The following is a 17,051-nucleotide window of genomic DNA, read 5'->3' as shown; positions in this document are numbered from 1 at the left end:
CGAGTTTGTGCCTCGGATCTGGACTCAAAGAGGTCCAGAGACCTTAACCCTTGCAGCTTTATGAATCCGTTTGGGGTTATTGGACTTAGGTTGCCATTTTTTGGGACTAAATCTCCTTTTAATGCCTTGTTGTTGTTATACAAGCATCAAGTTTCAAACTTTACGTGACATTCATGCTTGGGAAGGCCAGATCTTTGATTTAGGGAAACAGATCTGACCTCAGGAGGCTAGTAGAGTTTGTGCATTGCATGAACTCACCGAGTTGTTCCTGAGACTCGGCGAGTAGGGTTAGGGTTTCACGTAAATTGCTCAATGAGTAGACTTGCCGAGTTGGGGGATGACTCAGTGAGTCAGAAGGGAGTTAGAGGACTGGAGTTCAAGGCGGTACTCGCCGAGTTGTTCTTGAGACTCGGCGAGTTGAGTTGTGGTGGCCCCGCGGTTCATGCCTAGTATGACTTGTCAAGCATAGGGAGGGACTCGGCGTGCCAAGCGGGACAAAGTGTTAGAGAACATGTGTGAACTCGCCGAGTCACCAGGGTGCACTGGGCGAGTAGAGTCAAAGTGTGACCATTGACTTTTAGGGTTTGGTCAATGGAGTACTTGTGTCGAGAGGGGGGTAAAATAGCCTTTTACCCTCCTGAGGGTGCCAATGGCAGGACGAGTCTAGTTTCGATAGTTATATTTATAAGAGTATTTACTTTATGTGAATAGGCGGAGACTAGGCAATATTTCTACAGAGTCAGAGATTTACCGAGACGCCTGCGGTGAGTTTTCTCACTATACTTTACCTAGTGTGGTAACAGAGTTATGTGATAGAGTATTTTAGAGTTATATGCCAGTGTAATTGCATGTTATTTATGTGCTATGATTATTGTGATATGTGTTATGTATGATTCAGAGTTACAGAGTTAGGACGGGTCCACAGAGTTAGGGCCAGAGGGCCCATAGAGAGTTGGGCTTGGAGGGCCCCACTGAGACACATAGACCTGAGGGTCAACAGAGTTACAGCCTCGAGTGGCTATTATGTGTTAGAGTGGTATTTTGGGGAACTCACTAAGCATTTATGCTTACCGTGTTATGTGTTATGTGTTTCAGGTACCAGTGATGATCGCGGGAAGGCACCAGCATGATTCGTACACACGCACACCGGAGTTTATATATATACATATATATATATATATATATATATATATATATATATATATATATATATATATATATTGATATTGGGTTTTGTACTGATACAATGGTTATACAATGTTTTATTTATGATTACAAATGATATTTTATGGGTTACAAAAGTGAAAAATTGTTCAAATTCTTACGGTGTTACATCTGATTACGGTATGATGTCGAGCAATGCCCGAGGAATGTCTGTATGCTTCCTTATTTCGGTCTGCTGTCGGGTGGGGCCCAAGGAATGTATATATATTTATGTGTATTTGTTGATATGTTTATATGTATACCGAGCTTTGCTCGATGCCGGGCAGGGCCTGATGCCAGACTCTGTCCGATGCCGAGCGAGGCCCGATGCAGGATTCTGTTCGATGCCGAGCGGGGCCCATGATATGTTATTATGTGATTATGTGTATGATATGTGGTAGTTTGGGGAGAATCACTAAGATTTGTGCTTACAATTTTCAGTTTTGGTTTCAGATACTTCCAGTATCAAGGGGAAGAGCTCGGGATGATAGCAGTGCACACACCATGATATCAACCTGGAATTAATACTCTGATATATTTGAAATGTGTTTGATATGGATATACTGTTTTTGATATTTTGACATATTACGGTTCATGTTTTGATAAATGATTTTTAGTAATTATGGTTTATTTAATGATTTAAAAATGAAATTTTTTGTCATGATTTTTGGGATGTTTCAACATGACATGCTATGTAGTGGTCATCCTTTTACCATGTTGTGGCATAAAATTTTCTTCAAAAACCTTATCTTTAACGCCTTAAGGTCTTCAATTGGTCCATGCCACATCATGATCATCCATTTACCATGTTGTGACTCGCCTTGTTGACCGCAGGTTGACTTTTTGGCCATTGACTTTTTCTTTTGATTTCTTTTTTGACCAATTTGAATTTTGGTTAAATTGATGTGTTTGTGAGTTGTAGACTACGGTTTAGTCTTTGTTTTGTTAGGCGGTTTGTGTAGTTGATTTATTGAACTTCGGGTAGTGGAATTCAACTCTTTGATTAGATGAATCTTTTCTCTATGCTTTGTAGGATCTTAGATGTTTGTTGTCTTTGTGACCCTTGCATGTATGTTACCTGTATGTTGGGCGGGGCCCGTTATTAGGGTTTTTGTTTTTTTTTTGTTTGGGGGGGGGGGGGGGGACTTGTTGTTATGTTTTGGTCAGGACCTGTGATTTGGTTGCTTGTTGGGCAAGGCCCGTTATGATGTGTTGTATCTTTCGAAACTCACTAAGCTTTATGATTACAGTTTTAAGTTTAAATGTTGCATGTCTTTTTGGCACTACAAGAAAGAGCATGATGTGATTGTATCGCATCTGCTTTTATGCTTTGAGATGTTCCGCACTTATGAATTTATTACTCTGATTTATGTTATCAAATAACTTAATATTACTTTTAAGATTTAATGATATAGTTTCATTTGTTTTGAGAATGAAAATTTTGGTTTGAAATTTGGGACATTACACTGAATCTATCGTTGTAAAGTTAGTAGTGTAACACCTATGCAGACTCTTGATCCGTGTATGTGTTTATTATGGTAGCTTGCTATTTTTCCATTGTTAGGTCTCTTTTTTCTACAATTAGCGTTAATGTTGGTATTACCAATGGTTCACTATAAATAGTTTTGTATCATCTCGAGGTTCTAAACCTCATTAGGCCATGTATCGTAGAAGCGATTACTTTAAATTTCTTATAGCGCTTCTTCCAAAAATTATGTTATATGGTGATGAAGATTGTATGATTGTAAAATCTATCAATTGCGTATTTTTGGCGTATGTTTCATGGCCTTGTAATGTTAATGGTAACGATATTACTCCTAGGGGCCACACCGAGTCTCCTACGAAGCTTGGTAAGTGTGACTCGTGTTCTTTTCTCTCATTGTTCATTTCCTTTTAATAGTTTGGAAAAAACAACGTTTGTACATTATTTCTTTTGAGTTGCCATTGTCACAATATACTCAGTGAATACATACAACATGAATGTGTCGATATACTAGGAATGGTTCACCTCCCGTTATCGGCCATTTACGATTTTGTTGTTTGGTGAATAACTTGTCCAAGGTTGCTCTATCATTTTCTTCAATGCATGTTCTGATATGTTTTCTGTTTTTCATTTTGTTTTTTTTGTCCGATTGTTCCTCTACAAGGGTTTACGATTCCTTGCGTCTAGTATCCGTTCTAATCGCATTGTTGCTGGCAGCAATGTTGAATTGTGGTTTCCGATAGGCGATTTTTTTAATGGTCTTAGTGATGTTGGTCATTCTATTATGTTTCTCGTTGTTCGTGAGGGTTACTTGTTGCTTCCGTGAATGCATTACTCAGTATGATAAAACAGATAACGCTAATGTTGTTATACAACCTCTCGGATGCCTGATAGCACATTGGATGTATCCTCTTCTAATGCATGAACAAGAAGGTGAGTTGTAAAAGATAGACAGATGCTAGGTTAGAAAACGATATCGAGGGATGAATCTCGGTATTGCCCTCTGATGCCTAAGTTAAATGTCAGTTAGGAGTATTTCAAAATTGTTTAAGGTGTGAAAGTTTTTCTACCTTTCCTTTTAGATGATGTTTGGCTTTTAAAGACATTTAGAAGTGTACAATTCAGGCTGTTACCCGGATTCTTGCATAATCCGAGTAAAGATAGTTATTTGGATTGTATCACTTTGTATTAGTTTATTATAAGCATTTGTACATTTGCACTTTTCTCATGATATGTCTCCCTAGAGATCCTTACGTGTCAGTGTGTTGTTTTTGACCCATGGGTTTTACTTGCATATCAGGATTTACTTTCTCGCCGTTAAGGTTGGAGGATGCAGATCGATATTTTCTTGTTAAACCGACCCGGGATAGTGAGGGTTCACCATTAATTTATTTTTAAATCAAGCATCTGTAAATGTTTTAAATTAAATTATTATTGTTTTTTTTTACATTAGCATATAACTTTTTTTATTATAATTTGCATAAAATCCTTTCTAGTTTTTATAATGTTTTTAAAATGTTTCATAGATTATATATATATATATATATATATATATATATATATATATATATATATATATATATATATATATATATATATATATATATACAAATTTTGTAGCATTTAAAATTATTTTCATTGAAGATAAGTTGTATGCAAATGTATATTTTTTACAAAAAGTAAAACAAGTTTAAAAAGGGTGCATTAAAAGTTTATAAAAGAACGTATAAAGTTTTAGTCAAAACATATGCAAAAGTTATAATTTTATTAAAACATTTACAGTATACTTTTGTTTAAAAGTTGTATTAAAATTGTCTTTTTATTTTACAAAAATTAAAAAAATTATCATTCAAGTTTTAAATGTTATATTAATAAAATGAAAAACCAATTTATAACTTGTGTGCAAACAATTATGAAAATCAGTAAATTTTTCAATAAAAAGCTTTTAAAATATTGTAAAAGAGTTTAAAAGAACCTCTAAAAGAACTTAGGAAAACAATCAAAGAAAAGTTCTAAAAATAGTTTTAAAAGGTTGCAAAGAAAAAATAATATGTAAACTAAACTAAATTTATGATGAATTCATAAGTTCATCTGCATGCTTGTCACGAGCAACGCAACCACGAAGACCAAAACGAAGCACGAACTGGTGATGGTGTACCAATGACGAGCACGAACGGAAAGAGAGGAAGAAGAAGAGGGCCGACTGAGAGAGGCAACTCCGTGATCCTTCGCATCCCCACCACGACCACGAAGGTCCGGGATGGTGTACACAAACAACGCTCGTGACCACGTAGATCAAAAACCCCTTCGTTGCCGGTATACCAAAAGGCCTAATAAAATTTAATATTTAGATCAAATAGGTAACAACATTTAAAATCTAAGCAAACAACTGTAAAATTGAAAAATGTTTTAACATTTCAACCTGAGAGACGAGCTAAACATACAAACAATTTGAGTTGGTTACCATTTTAAATGTACAATCCACTTAAAACAAACAAAATAATTATTTAAAAAAAACAATTATAAGAACATATAAATAGAGATAGACAAGTAAATTGTTCTTCTTTTCAATTATTAATAACATCTGTATCAATATCAAATGGCGATGAAGGCAACGTCATAAAACTATAAAAATAGTCAAGATAACAGATGATAACCGATGTAATACTGCCTATAAAAGATAAAAAAATAATATTTATGTTTTATGAATTGTTGTAGAAGAAAAGAATAGAGAAACAGAGGGACCCACCAATCACGTGCCTGGCGTGTATGTTATTCTTCCCCATTACTTACCAATTGAATGGCCGTATTTAAGATAGAGAATCATATTTGTCTTATTAATTTAATACTATCAAAATAATTTTCTCTTTAACTTAGGTGATTAATTTAATAAACCTTTATTTGATAGTTTATAATTGAATCCGACTTAGTCTTTCATTAGATTAGTAAAAAAACATATCAAAGAGTCAATGTCTTATTCAACAAAATCACTTGTGAATATTTGGATATCATTGACCGTACTAAATTGATTACGTAAAAAATTCAGTATAAACCAAATTTTACTTGGACATTTACCAGATTCAGCTTTACATTATTTTGGTTATTTAAAAGACGTACATCGTATAACTTTTATACAGAGTTTTTGTTTATTTATTTGTATGAATTAAACAATACTATCAAATTGCAAAAGTTCTCCATTATAGTATTATCTAAGGATTGCATCTCACATCAAAATAGATGAGAATGTGATACCTATTATTTTATTCGTTCTTGTATTACATGATGGATATTAAACAATTAGATATTAAATAAATCAATCCAATACCTATACACCATTTAAAATTATTAGCATTGGATAACATATGATAAATGTGGACAATCTCACAACAAATTTCAATACTATATTATTTTCTAAACAAAACTGAAACATGATGGAATGATAAAAAGTTAAACTTGGTCTTATATAATATTTGTATTAATTAAAAATTATTGATCTTAATAATATGTGCTTATAATATTATGTTCTTAGTTGTATACCATTCTGACAGAATTACAGAATATCATTCTAACAAAATGAAATTCTGATAGAATAAAATCGGTATATGCTTACAAATTATGTTTGAAATTGAATTAATTTGAAAAAAAAAAAAAATCAGATTTTTTAAATTAAAATCATTAATTATCCCATACATCTCGATTTTTCATTTTTTAAATTTATCTTAATTGACTAAAATGTCCTTATGCTGAAATTTGTGTAATTATATGGTACATGCTACCCTATTGTAATATCATAGACCCTCAGATAATGATCTTTGATTCTATTCTATCCGGTGGTCCAGATCTGTACATTCTGGCACATAGTAATTATTAAAAACAAAATAACTTAACCCTATATATATATAATTTGTATGTGTTAAAAACATATTTAAACACGTCATGTTGTGAAGAAAAGTATTCAGGTTTTCTATTTTGTTTTAAAATAGTGACATTTTAGCATTTTGCATGAGAAAAGTGTCAATTTAAAAATAAAAATAAAAATCAACTTAATAGAACTAGTTGCATGGTCATAAGGGTGGAGAAAATTATGACACGGCAAAATCTTCCACCTCAGCTCCACATAAACTTAACATGGGAGAGGAAGAAGAGAAAGAGTGGGTGTCTTGATAATAGAGAAGAGAAACAGGTTGAAAGAATTAATGGACGAAATGCCGAGCTCGGATCACGCCACATCCACATCAGCCATGCCACAGTCCGTCTCACCCCACTCCTTCAAGCCGGATAAAAACTTCAGTCCTCAAATTTGATGATGAAAAAAAAATACATATCAATATTTTATACCAACATAACGAAATTTTAACATAACTTTGGCAGCAATAATTAGATATTTAGACGATACGTCTTGTCAATTAGATGTTTTAGGAAGTTTTGTCCACATATTGTGTGGATTGAAACTGTCTCCTTCCATATGTAAATGAATACAAATATGTTTCAATGTTTTTTTTTTATCTAATTAAAGGCGATTAAACTTATATTCTAAAGCCTCAAAATATTCTCATGGCCTATAATTCTAATGAATCGACAAATCGACAAATTCATAGGCCTCCCCCGAATATAATATAATATTAATTTTACGCATTTAAAGTAAGAAAAAACGTATAGAAATTATTTTTGGTCCCCTACAAATTATTTTACTCCCATTTAACACCAATTGTATCCGCGCATTTATTCATACCGTGCTTCTATCTATTCCAATCATTGCATTTCACGTAAGATTTTTCAGAAAATACTACTTAGATTAAAATATGGTTTTGATAGATCTTTTAGGCCCAACATGGATTATAACTTTATAAGCATTCAGACATGACAAAACTTAAAATGATTAAAACACGGAGACCGTTTATTACAACACTCTAGGCAACCATCACATCAAAGCTTTTATATGCTTTTAATAAATTAAAAAGAAAAAAAACATACTTGAAACAAACAACACCATAACACTTGCAACATCCATAATTTAACACTTAGAATGTATAGAGATAATTCTTCCAGAATCCAGAGTTCCAAACATCTTGTAATCTGCTCAAATTGGCACAAGGCTGCTGAATATGCGCTTCAAGCTCTGGCAGGCTGCCCGCAATCTTCCCATACTCGATGGACTTATCTGTTAAAAAAGATTAAACAATTCAATACCATAATTTTAAATATATTAAACTTACGTATAAAAATAAAAAATATAATTCACCTTTTGACAAAAGCGGACATCCAGAGTCTCCAGCATGTTACAGTGTGATATAGCAGATTCAACCGCTTCCTCACTAATATTGCAAGACTGATTGAAAGAGAAAAAATTAAAGGTTAAATTTTAAAAATAATAATAATAAATAAATAATCAGAAATCTAAATAGAAATATTAACATTTGATTGATACCTGGAGAAAGAGGCTAGTTAACCTCGGACAGTCGAGCTTCAAGATTTCCAACGAGCTGCAATTGCTGAGGTGGCAATAAATATAAATTTATTTTAAGTTATGAGCATTTTAATATAATAATAAAATTATTAACAAGACAAAGTAGAAAGTCATACCTTAAATTGAGGAAGCATAGATTAAAACACGCGACATCAACTTCCTTCAAGTTTGCAGAAAGTGAAATGTTCAAAGATGACAAATGAGTAAAACGTGCCACTGAAGGGATTAAGACTTTCTTAACATTTGGACACCCAACACAGTTAAGATTTTGTAGCAAACGTTCAGGCTGCTGTTGTTCATCTTGAGAAGAACTAAAACTCCAATTCAAGTCATGCATATTGACACACCCGTTTAAACTGACATGAGTCAAATGAGTACAACAAGCAAGAAGCTCTTCAATGGAAGCCTGACACAAGCTTCCATATGACAAGTCCAGTTCTCGCAAAGTAGGAAGGGCCCCATCTTTGTAAAGCGGCTCCAGTGACGTGTCTGTCAGATACTTGCACGCTTGCAGCTTCAAAACCTTTTACACAACAACTTAAATTACATATCATCATAAAAAGTAAAAACACAACAGAAATGTAAAAGGTATATAAAAGTTTTAAAACTCACCTTTAACTGTAGACATGAATCGAATACAGGCTGCAAGTTTGTTAAAAAGGTGTAGGAGAGATCGAGTGAGGTCAAATTTGGAAGCCAACGGAGAGATAGGAGGCCATCGGGACCCACGGATGGACATGACATTAAGATTAGTGAGTCGATGAGAGGACATGAAGCAGCGGTTGCAGATAAACAGTCGTCTTTCAGTTGGCTGAATTTAAAAAAATAAAAATTAGTATGTTTAATTAATAAGGTGAAGAATAAAGTAAAGTATTTAAATAACCTGCAAAAGGAGGCATCGAGAGAAGTTAATAAAGGGCAGTTTATTAAAGCTTCTGATAAGACACCGCATCCTTTGAGTTCAAGCAACACCATTATTGGTGCTTCGATTTTCAGGGAGTTTAGTTTTGGACATATTCCCAGATTGAGAGACCGAAGGCCAACCTAAAAGATTTAAAAAAAAACAAGAAATTAGAAATTATAAAATTTAACAGAGATAAGAAATGTTATTGGTTTACTTACTGGACTGAAGGTGGCTCTTTCAAGATGATCACATCCATCTAAAGAGACTTGTTCTAGATAAGGACAAGTTAGCTCAAGTGAAGTAATGGCACGACATCCAGCAAGTGAAAGACTTGTTAAAGAATTGCTACAGAATTCCACATCTGTCAAGCTCTGAAACAAATTTTAAACATTTGAAAATCTCAAAATGGTTTTTAAAAAAAAAAAAAAAAGTAAAAGACCTTGTATGTTTATAAAATATGAACCTCGCAGTTATCAAGGATTAAGGATTTGAGCATGGGGCATCCACTGCCATCGCTAAAAACTTCACAGATTGAATTGGTCAAAGACTCACAGTCTGTGAGGTCAACTTCTTGAAGACGTTGACATTGCAGCTCTAAGGAAGTCAAGCTTTCTTGTTTTTGTAAGACTAGTTTCTGCATACAAATAACAAAAATTAAAGCAATTACAATAACATTATATAAAAAAACTGGAAATCCGAAAGACTAAATCATACTTGTAGTGAGTTTGATACGATGTTGATTCGCTGCAGTGAAGGGCAATTCGAGACTTTAATGGATGATAATACAGCACTTCTTAAACGCAAGTCTACAAATCTGCACACAAAAATAGCAATCAGCTAGATGATTCAAAAAGAGATTTTTTTTTAACGAGGGATTATAGTTTGGAATGGAGAATTATACTTGCGACAATGTACAAGTCTGATATTTTGCAAACGAGGAAGATCCAAGAAGACTGATGTCAATAAACTGCAATTATCAAGCTCCAAAACCTGTGGGGATACATTAAATGAAAGGATTCAATGAAGTTGTAAAAATTATGAGAAAATAAACAAGAAAAGAACAGGTGATTACCTCTAACATATAACTATGAGAAATAGCAGCCATAGAAGCAGAAGTTATGCCTTCACAGCTATGAAGCTTGAGAACAGTCAGCATTGGCAACCTTACAGACTTCAAGAAAACCAAGAAAGGGCATATTAGGAAAACCCATGATTATATATGATTTGAATTCATGAAACTGGAATAAAGATTCCAACTTTGTTAACAAACTGATGGAATGACACCAATAATCAACAGATATTATTACCTCAAGGGAGATGTTTGGGCAGTATGAGGCATTTAGAATATGGAGATTGGTACAAGTTAATGAAATCTCACGAAGTGTCTCATCACTAACACAAGAACAGTTTGACATGTCCAAGGATTCCACAAGAGGACATGATGTTACTGCTGATCGAATTGCAGCATCTAAAAGCTTATGACAAGATGCTATGTCAAGATCATTAAGAAGAGGACAGTTTAGTACAGCATGTGCCATGCTGCTTCTCTTCAATGACAATGTCAAAAGTTGGGGACACCTGTAAACGAGACATTTTTAACATTTTCTTAGCAAAATTATATCATGCAGACATATAAAATACTTATTAATACAAGCTATAAGAGTATATTATAATATTACCTGACAGAAATACGGACCACACGACATTTCACAATTTGAATGTGTCGCAAAGTGTCGTGATATATGGGTATCTCCTGAATGCCATTTCCAAGAATAGCATCAGTCACAGTCAAACTCTTTAGCATAGTGCAATCTGTTAAAGCTTGAAAAAATGTCTCCCCTAATTGTCCTTTTCCCAAAGTTAAGAACTCAAGATTCCTGAAAACAGTTAAACACATAACCCGTTAATGTTACAGTTCATGAAGGTATTAGATATGTTCTTAAGCAATAAAAAATCATCACCTTAAGGACGAAATTGCTTGCATGACAAGTGTATGTATAGCAGGAGACCCGTTAATGTTAACTTGAGTAGCATTTGGATATCGATGACACATATCTTCAACTGAAAGAAGTCAAGAACCAAACTTTAGTAGGAATTTGGGTGTGGGGAAATTATAGAAAAAGGTCATCTTACATTGTAGTGGAGATATATTTCGGTTTTCAAAGTTTAAGATTCTCCAGAAATCTTCATGTGCACTAGCCATGCGCCACTGCCTACAGACCTCAGCTGCTCTACAAAGATCAATGTGGCCCAAGAAAGAAAAGACCTAACAAGCCAGGACAACAGCCATCAAAAAATAGTAGAAAGAAAAACAAAACAAAAAGTAGAGGTGAAGAAAGAAGAATAAATACCATATGCAATAGGTCATCAGTAAGATCCATTCGAATTTCTCGATCATCCATCTCCTGTTGTACATTTTCATCTTCCTCCATTCTCCAAATATTAGACATTAAAGGACTTCCTTCGTCTTCAGATGCTGAACAAAGGTAGTTACCTAAGCTATTATGCATTCTCTCATATTCATCAGTCATGTTTTCTTGAAAAGGCATAGATAGAAGAAAGCTGTCACAATCCCTGAAGAAAAAAAAAAAAAAAAAAAAAAAAAACCCATGGTTATTAAATATCATCGAGTCCCTAAGGTTTACATGTGTGGTAAGGTTAAATGTGTATTTTTCGAATGTGATTTTCTTTTCGTGAAAATTGTAAAAAGAAAACTCAAATAGACCTAAAACGCTGAATTGACAGAACAAAACCAATTTGTTCTGCTTGGTTTGGAAATTTGTCAAATTAAGCTTGCAAATTTGAAAAAATAATTGCCACTCAAACCAGCCAAAACCAAACCCTGCAGTGGGATAGAAGAATAAGCTTTTCAATTGACAAAAAAGATCTTGACTTGACCATCAGAAATGGCATTTTGTTTATTCTTTCATATATTTTCAGTGCTTCATCCACTAACTGAAGTAAATATCTGAAAAAGGCATTTACGCATATGACTTATCTTCATCCCACTAAAGCAAAAGACAGTCACGAGATGTACTAGAAGAATCAGAAAACCTACTACCAGTACCAAATGGTGATTGAGTAGTTAATTGAGCAGCTAAAAACAAATATTTCTTAATGAAGAAAAAGAAAGATGGTCTCACAGTGCAAGAGAATGAACTTTGGGACGTTTACTGTGACTATCACGATCAAGACCATCTCTTTCAAGCACTGCAGCAGCTGATGAAGACGAAGGGTCTCCTCCCAAGCTCAAATTTAAATTGACATCCACGTTACTACCTCTAGAAGTGCCTTCCCCAGGCTGCAATCGAAACTTTCCTCCGTCATCTTCATCCCTTGGTTTACCAGACCCTAATTCCTCTTCGTGTCCTATTTCTTCAGACTTACCCTCATCAAAATCAATATTTCCCAAAATGCCCTTCCTTTCCCCCATCGTCTCTCGCTTCTTATATTCTTCTTCTTCTTCTTCGCCGAAGCATAAACAACACCAAATCTTCATGCACAACCGAAGAAACCCCAAATTTGCAGCTTGAATTTATAAACCCTAGGTTGAGGTATTACACGTTTTTCTAGGATAATCGAAATTTCTTGCAGAATTGACCTAAACCTAAAAGACGCATAGAAATCGCATTGCACAAACCAAAATCAATTTTTTTGACACGCTTCACTCATTCCATCGGGAGAATTGAATTTGCAACATAAATGGAGAAATGTATTCAAACATATGTGAAAGGGGAGAAATTTCCAGGTGAGATCAGATCGGATCAGATCAGATCGGATCTTCCTCCGGTAGTTGCTCCTCGTCGTTGACGGTCGATCGGCGGCCAGAAATAGAAATGAAAAGGTTGAATCCCCCTCGCTTTCTCTGTGCGAGAGAGAAAGTGAGAACTTCGTTACTTTCTACGTTGATTTCGGGCTTTCGGGTATGTCGCTGAGAAGACTGATGGAATCCAAAAGCGAATACTCCCGAATATTTATTTACTTACATTTATATATAGAAATGAAATGAAAAGAACTTGTCCAAAATATCCATCTTATCCTCGGTCACAATTAAAATATTCATCTATATTATGTTTATATTTTGTGGGTGTTATTTCTATGTGGTTTAGAACAAATATCCATTTAAAAAATCATAAATTTTATTAATTGTATTTATGTTTCCTGATAAATTATTTTTAATATTAATTTTAATACTAACTTTTTAAGTTTTAATAAAACATATTTAAATATTATAGTATATATATATATATATATATATATATATATATATATATATATATATATTATTGTCCTATTAGAATTTTTCTAACTTGTTTACTATTAATATTGAAAAATAAATGAAAGGTTTAATGAAACTATTACTCATGCCATTTAAACTATTAAACCTTTTTGTTTTTGTTTTAACGTAGTCTTTGTAATTGGCTACGGCATTAATTAATATATATTATTTTATAAGAAATAAAAACTAATAAAAAAGTTTGCAATAAGTTTTAAAATATATATGACATCAATCACCGCCACCACAAGCAATCAGAATGACCACTTTACAATCATAACGTTGAAAATCCCGTGCAATAAACTCACCAAATATGGATATAAAATTTGCGTTCCAATGATCGGAACCATTAACATTTGGTTGTGGTGTTGGAACATTTAAAGAGTGTTGCAATTCAGTGTGAGCTAAACACATAAAATGATAGTTGGCATCTATTAAAATCAAGAGAACTTAAATAGAAAGCATCATGTTGAACCCTAATTTGATTATGTCTAGTATTCCTGTATATAATTCATTTATTAGTGGAGTTTATTTTCCTTGAACTAAAATTTGAGAAATAAGAGACAAATATATCTCATCAACATTCTTGTATCTCTGTATATAGTAGGAAAAGTTTCCATGATTTCTGAAGTCCAAAGTAAAAACACCAAATACAATTGTCCTATAAAAACATAAGCATGGATGATGTCATTTTAAAGTAAGCCTAAGAGCTAAAAGAAAACACATACCAAATCCATAATAGAAATCACTAATATACAAGCGATCAACTCATATATATTTATTCTTTGCTAAATTTTTACATAAATGGTGGTACTCACAACATTTTTGATGATTTTAATGTCACCAGAGAGTTAGATTTACTTAATTTTACATAATCATAATTTTCTGGAACAAATTCATAATTTATTTATCTATACAAATATCTTATTTCTGTTCTCTTGGATATTTTTGTTATAGCAGGTTCCAGGCTCCTGGTCAAGGAACACATCCCATTGTAAACATCTTGCTTTATGCCCTTGATATGAAAATTGTTTGCAAATTGGTCTTTAATGGCATTCTTGTAATTTTTGGAAATTGTATGAGTACGTTGGATACAAGTGCCTACATTGGGCATACGTGGTGGAGTCTAAAACCCTAATATTTAGGTTTTGTGCATTATTCAAACACCTTTATAGCCCCCATTAACCTTTCTTTCATCAGTCTCCGGTCCCATTTCGACCATTTCAAACCCTAATCTCTTGAGTGAAGCAATCTTGACCTTGAGTGTGCATTTTGGTGTTCTTAAAGGAGGAAGAAGGAAGAAGAGATCATCTTAGAATAGGGAAACACTTTGGATCCAGAATCATATCATCATTTGACACCATTTTAAGGTAAAAAAAAAAAAAAAAAAAAAAAAAAAAAAAACTTTGATCTTGATGAAGTTTTACCTAGATCTTGTTTAGCCATGGATTTGTGTTCTTTTTGGTCCCAAGAGTTTGGTATTATGAGTATGGGTTATTCTAATTCATATAAGTTGTCCTTTCAGTCATTTTAGACTGTTTAGAAGCATAAAAATATAATCTTGGTCGTTAGTTTCCTTCCACGCATGAATTAGGATGTCTTAATGAGTTAAGAAGTTAGGGTTTTTGGTATTGAGCACATAACAGCCATGCAAGACCATAAAGTTATAAACTTTATGGTTAAGGACATCATTTGGAATTTAAAATGAGACTCTTCATTTTTCTATAACCTATGACTTTTAATGAATCATTTAAATGGGAAAACTTTTGGAATTCCATAACTTGAGGACAAGTAATGGAGTTCATCAATAACAACAATTCAACTAACAAGTATTCTCAAGTTCCATATTAAAGTCATATGAATAAGATAATTCAAATCAAAAAAATTCCATGTAATTAGACTAATCATATAAACTAATACAAAACATGAAATTCTGACAATTATATTTTGAATTGGATAAGCATGATCATTGTCACATCAAAAACAGGTTTATAAGTTCAAAAACAATTCATGGTAATGATCCCAGTCCAATTGTAGCCTTAAAACTCGAAAAATTGCATTCGGGGGCTCCGACTCGTCGAGTGTATGAACCAACTCGGCGAGTTGGTTAGTTTTGTGAAGTAACTCGGTGACTCCCCCAGTGGACTAGGCGAGTCCACTATCCAGACAACAGATTGTCTACTTTTAAAGCATTTACAAGCATGTAGCATCAAGTATAATTGAAAACAATCATATGCTCTTGTACAACTGAAGGGTTTTGAGCATTCTAACACTCCTAAGGTGTGCATGCAATCCTAAATACTTTGGATCTATGTTTTCTCTGTTATACATGAAAACTTTCATTTTTCCAATGTATTACCCTAACTAGCATACAAAATTCTGATACATATGTAATGAAACAAGTTAGATAACATACATTTTGTTGTAACTTGTTGATTGGAGCTTTAAGAGCCTAGCACCAATAATGTGAATGCCTCAAGTGGAATCACAAATCACCACTAACACTTGGAAACTTGGAAAAGGACTTTAATGCTCACAAAAATCGACCACTCTTTTTAAATACTCTAAGTGCCATTTTCGTGAACCAAAGGGATTCTTATATAGTGTGGTTACATTAGGGTTACACCATGTAAACCATAATGTGCATGACTTTCCATATTCCTCATGATCCATGGGTTTTAACCTCCATGGAGTAGCCATGGGTCACCACATGGGTTAAGCCCAACATAAGGAATCATGGATCACTAGCCTATATTATAAGAATGAATGATTTACACAATTAATCTTTATATATTTAATTAGTCTCTTTTGACCACAAAACTAATTCCAAGTTAATTATTGATCAATATTAATTAAATAATATGATTTCATATTAATACATTATAACTTATAATATATTAATAAATTATACATATCCTCTTCTCAAAAATCCAATTTGTTCCGGTGAAGTGCAACCCAAATGGACCATGCTAAATTGGGTCAAGTACATACCAAATATAGTTATTGACTTAGACACCTTATCTAACAGTTCTTAGGTGTTAGTAGTGGAGCTTTGGAGAGCCAGAGAGCCTCGAGAAATGGAGGTATCGGCTTCGAAGTTCTGCTCGTGTAATGTTCAGGTTTTCGTCAGACAACCTGTTAGTTGAGTTATGATTATTGTGCTTTAAGTATAACTTATGTTTAGGTTTATAATTGTTAGCATGAACTTATAAATAAGATCTATCAGTAATACCAGTCGTTTTACTGTCCGATCTACTTACAGTAATGATGACAATGCTAGATTAGCGAGGTGTTTCAAATGGATTTCCAAACAATATATCTTTATATACCAAACGGATCCTACCTCCGACTGGTGTTACTGATAGATACAAAGTATTTAGACAATTAAATGCTATATACATAAATATATTAGGTGAGTGCATAATTACTTTTTTTATCTTACACATAGATACAAAGTATTTAGACAATTAAATGTTATATATACCTATTATCCATGTTCTTGATATATGTGCTAGATGCAATAATATGATATGATTTACTTGTATATTTATTTTTATCATATTTAAACTGTGTTGAGTAGTGAAGGGTTACGGTAAAATAAAATAATGGTGATAGGTCATGCATAACGCTATCATACAATTGGGACCAATCATATATGAAAGTATAGATGACGACCACTAACTATTTTAGACAGTTTGGTGGAACATTAGCAGTGTTA

At 33.3% G+C, this 17,051-nt stretch overlaps 1 protein-coding gene across 1 annotated transcript; it reads right to left on the bottom strand.

The window, feature by feature from the left end:
* Nucleotides 1–7,547: 7,547 nt before the first annotated feature.
* SLOMO (F-box family protein) lies at nt 7,548–13,026 on the bottom strand. Its single transcript, XM_078967608.1, has 17 exons — nt 12,201–13,026; nt 11,409–11,631; nt 11,191–11,323; nt 11,019–11,118; nt 10,737–10,934; nt 10,365–10,635; nt 10,130–10,228; nt 9,959–10,047; nt 9,772–9,871; nt 9,521–9,691; nt 9,276–9,428; nt 9,037–9,197; nt 8,766–8,964; nt 8,270–8,676; nt 8,115–8,178; nt 7,929–8,015; nt 7,548–7,847 (listed from the first exon to the last, which is right to left on the bottom strand). The coding sequence occupies exons 1-17, from the start codon at nt 12,554–12,556 to the stop codon at nt 7,767–7,769; spliced, it is 2,892 nt and encodes a 963-aa protein (XP_078823734.1). The 5' UTR covers nt 12,557–13,026; the 3' UTR covers nt 7,548–7,766.
* Nucleotides 13,027–17,051: the final 4,025 nt, after the last annotated feature.

The sequence above is a fragment of the Lactuca saligna genome, chromosome 8 (assembly GCF_052625555.1).
Source record: "Lactuca saligna cultivar CGN05327 chromosome 8, ASM5262555v1, whole genome shotgun sequence".
In the NCBI taxonomy this organism is placed as follows: domain Eukaryota; kingdom Viridiplantae; phylum Streptophyta; class Magnoliopsida; order Asterales; family Asteraceae; genus Lactuca; species Lactuca saligna.
Note: the sequence above shows the minus strand (reverse complement) of the source record. Positions and strands in the feature narration are given on the sequence as shown.

Coding starts and splice junctions, on each gene's coding strand:
- SLOMO (XM_078967608.1), bottom strand. CDS start 12,556: ATGAAGATTTGGTGTTGTTTATGCTTCGGCGAAGAAGAAGAAGAAGAA. Junction 10,935..11,018: donor CAAGCAATTTCGTCCTTAAG/GTGATGATTTTT, acceptor AACTGTTTTCAG/GAATCTTGAGTTCTTAACTT. Junction 10,048..10,129: donor CTCATAGTTATATGTTAGAG/GTAATCACCTGT, acceptor GTATCCCCACAG/GTTTTGGAGCTTGATAATTG.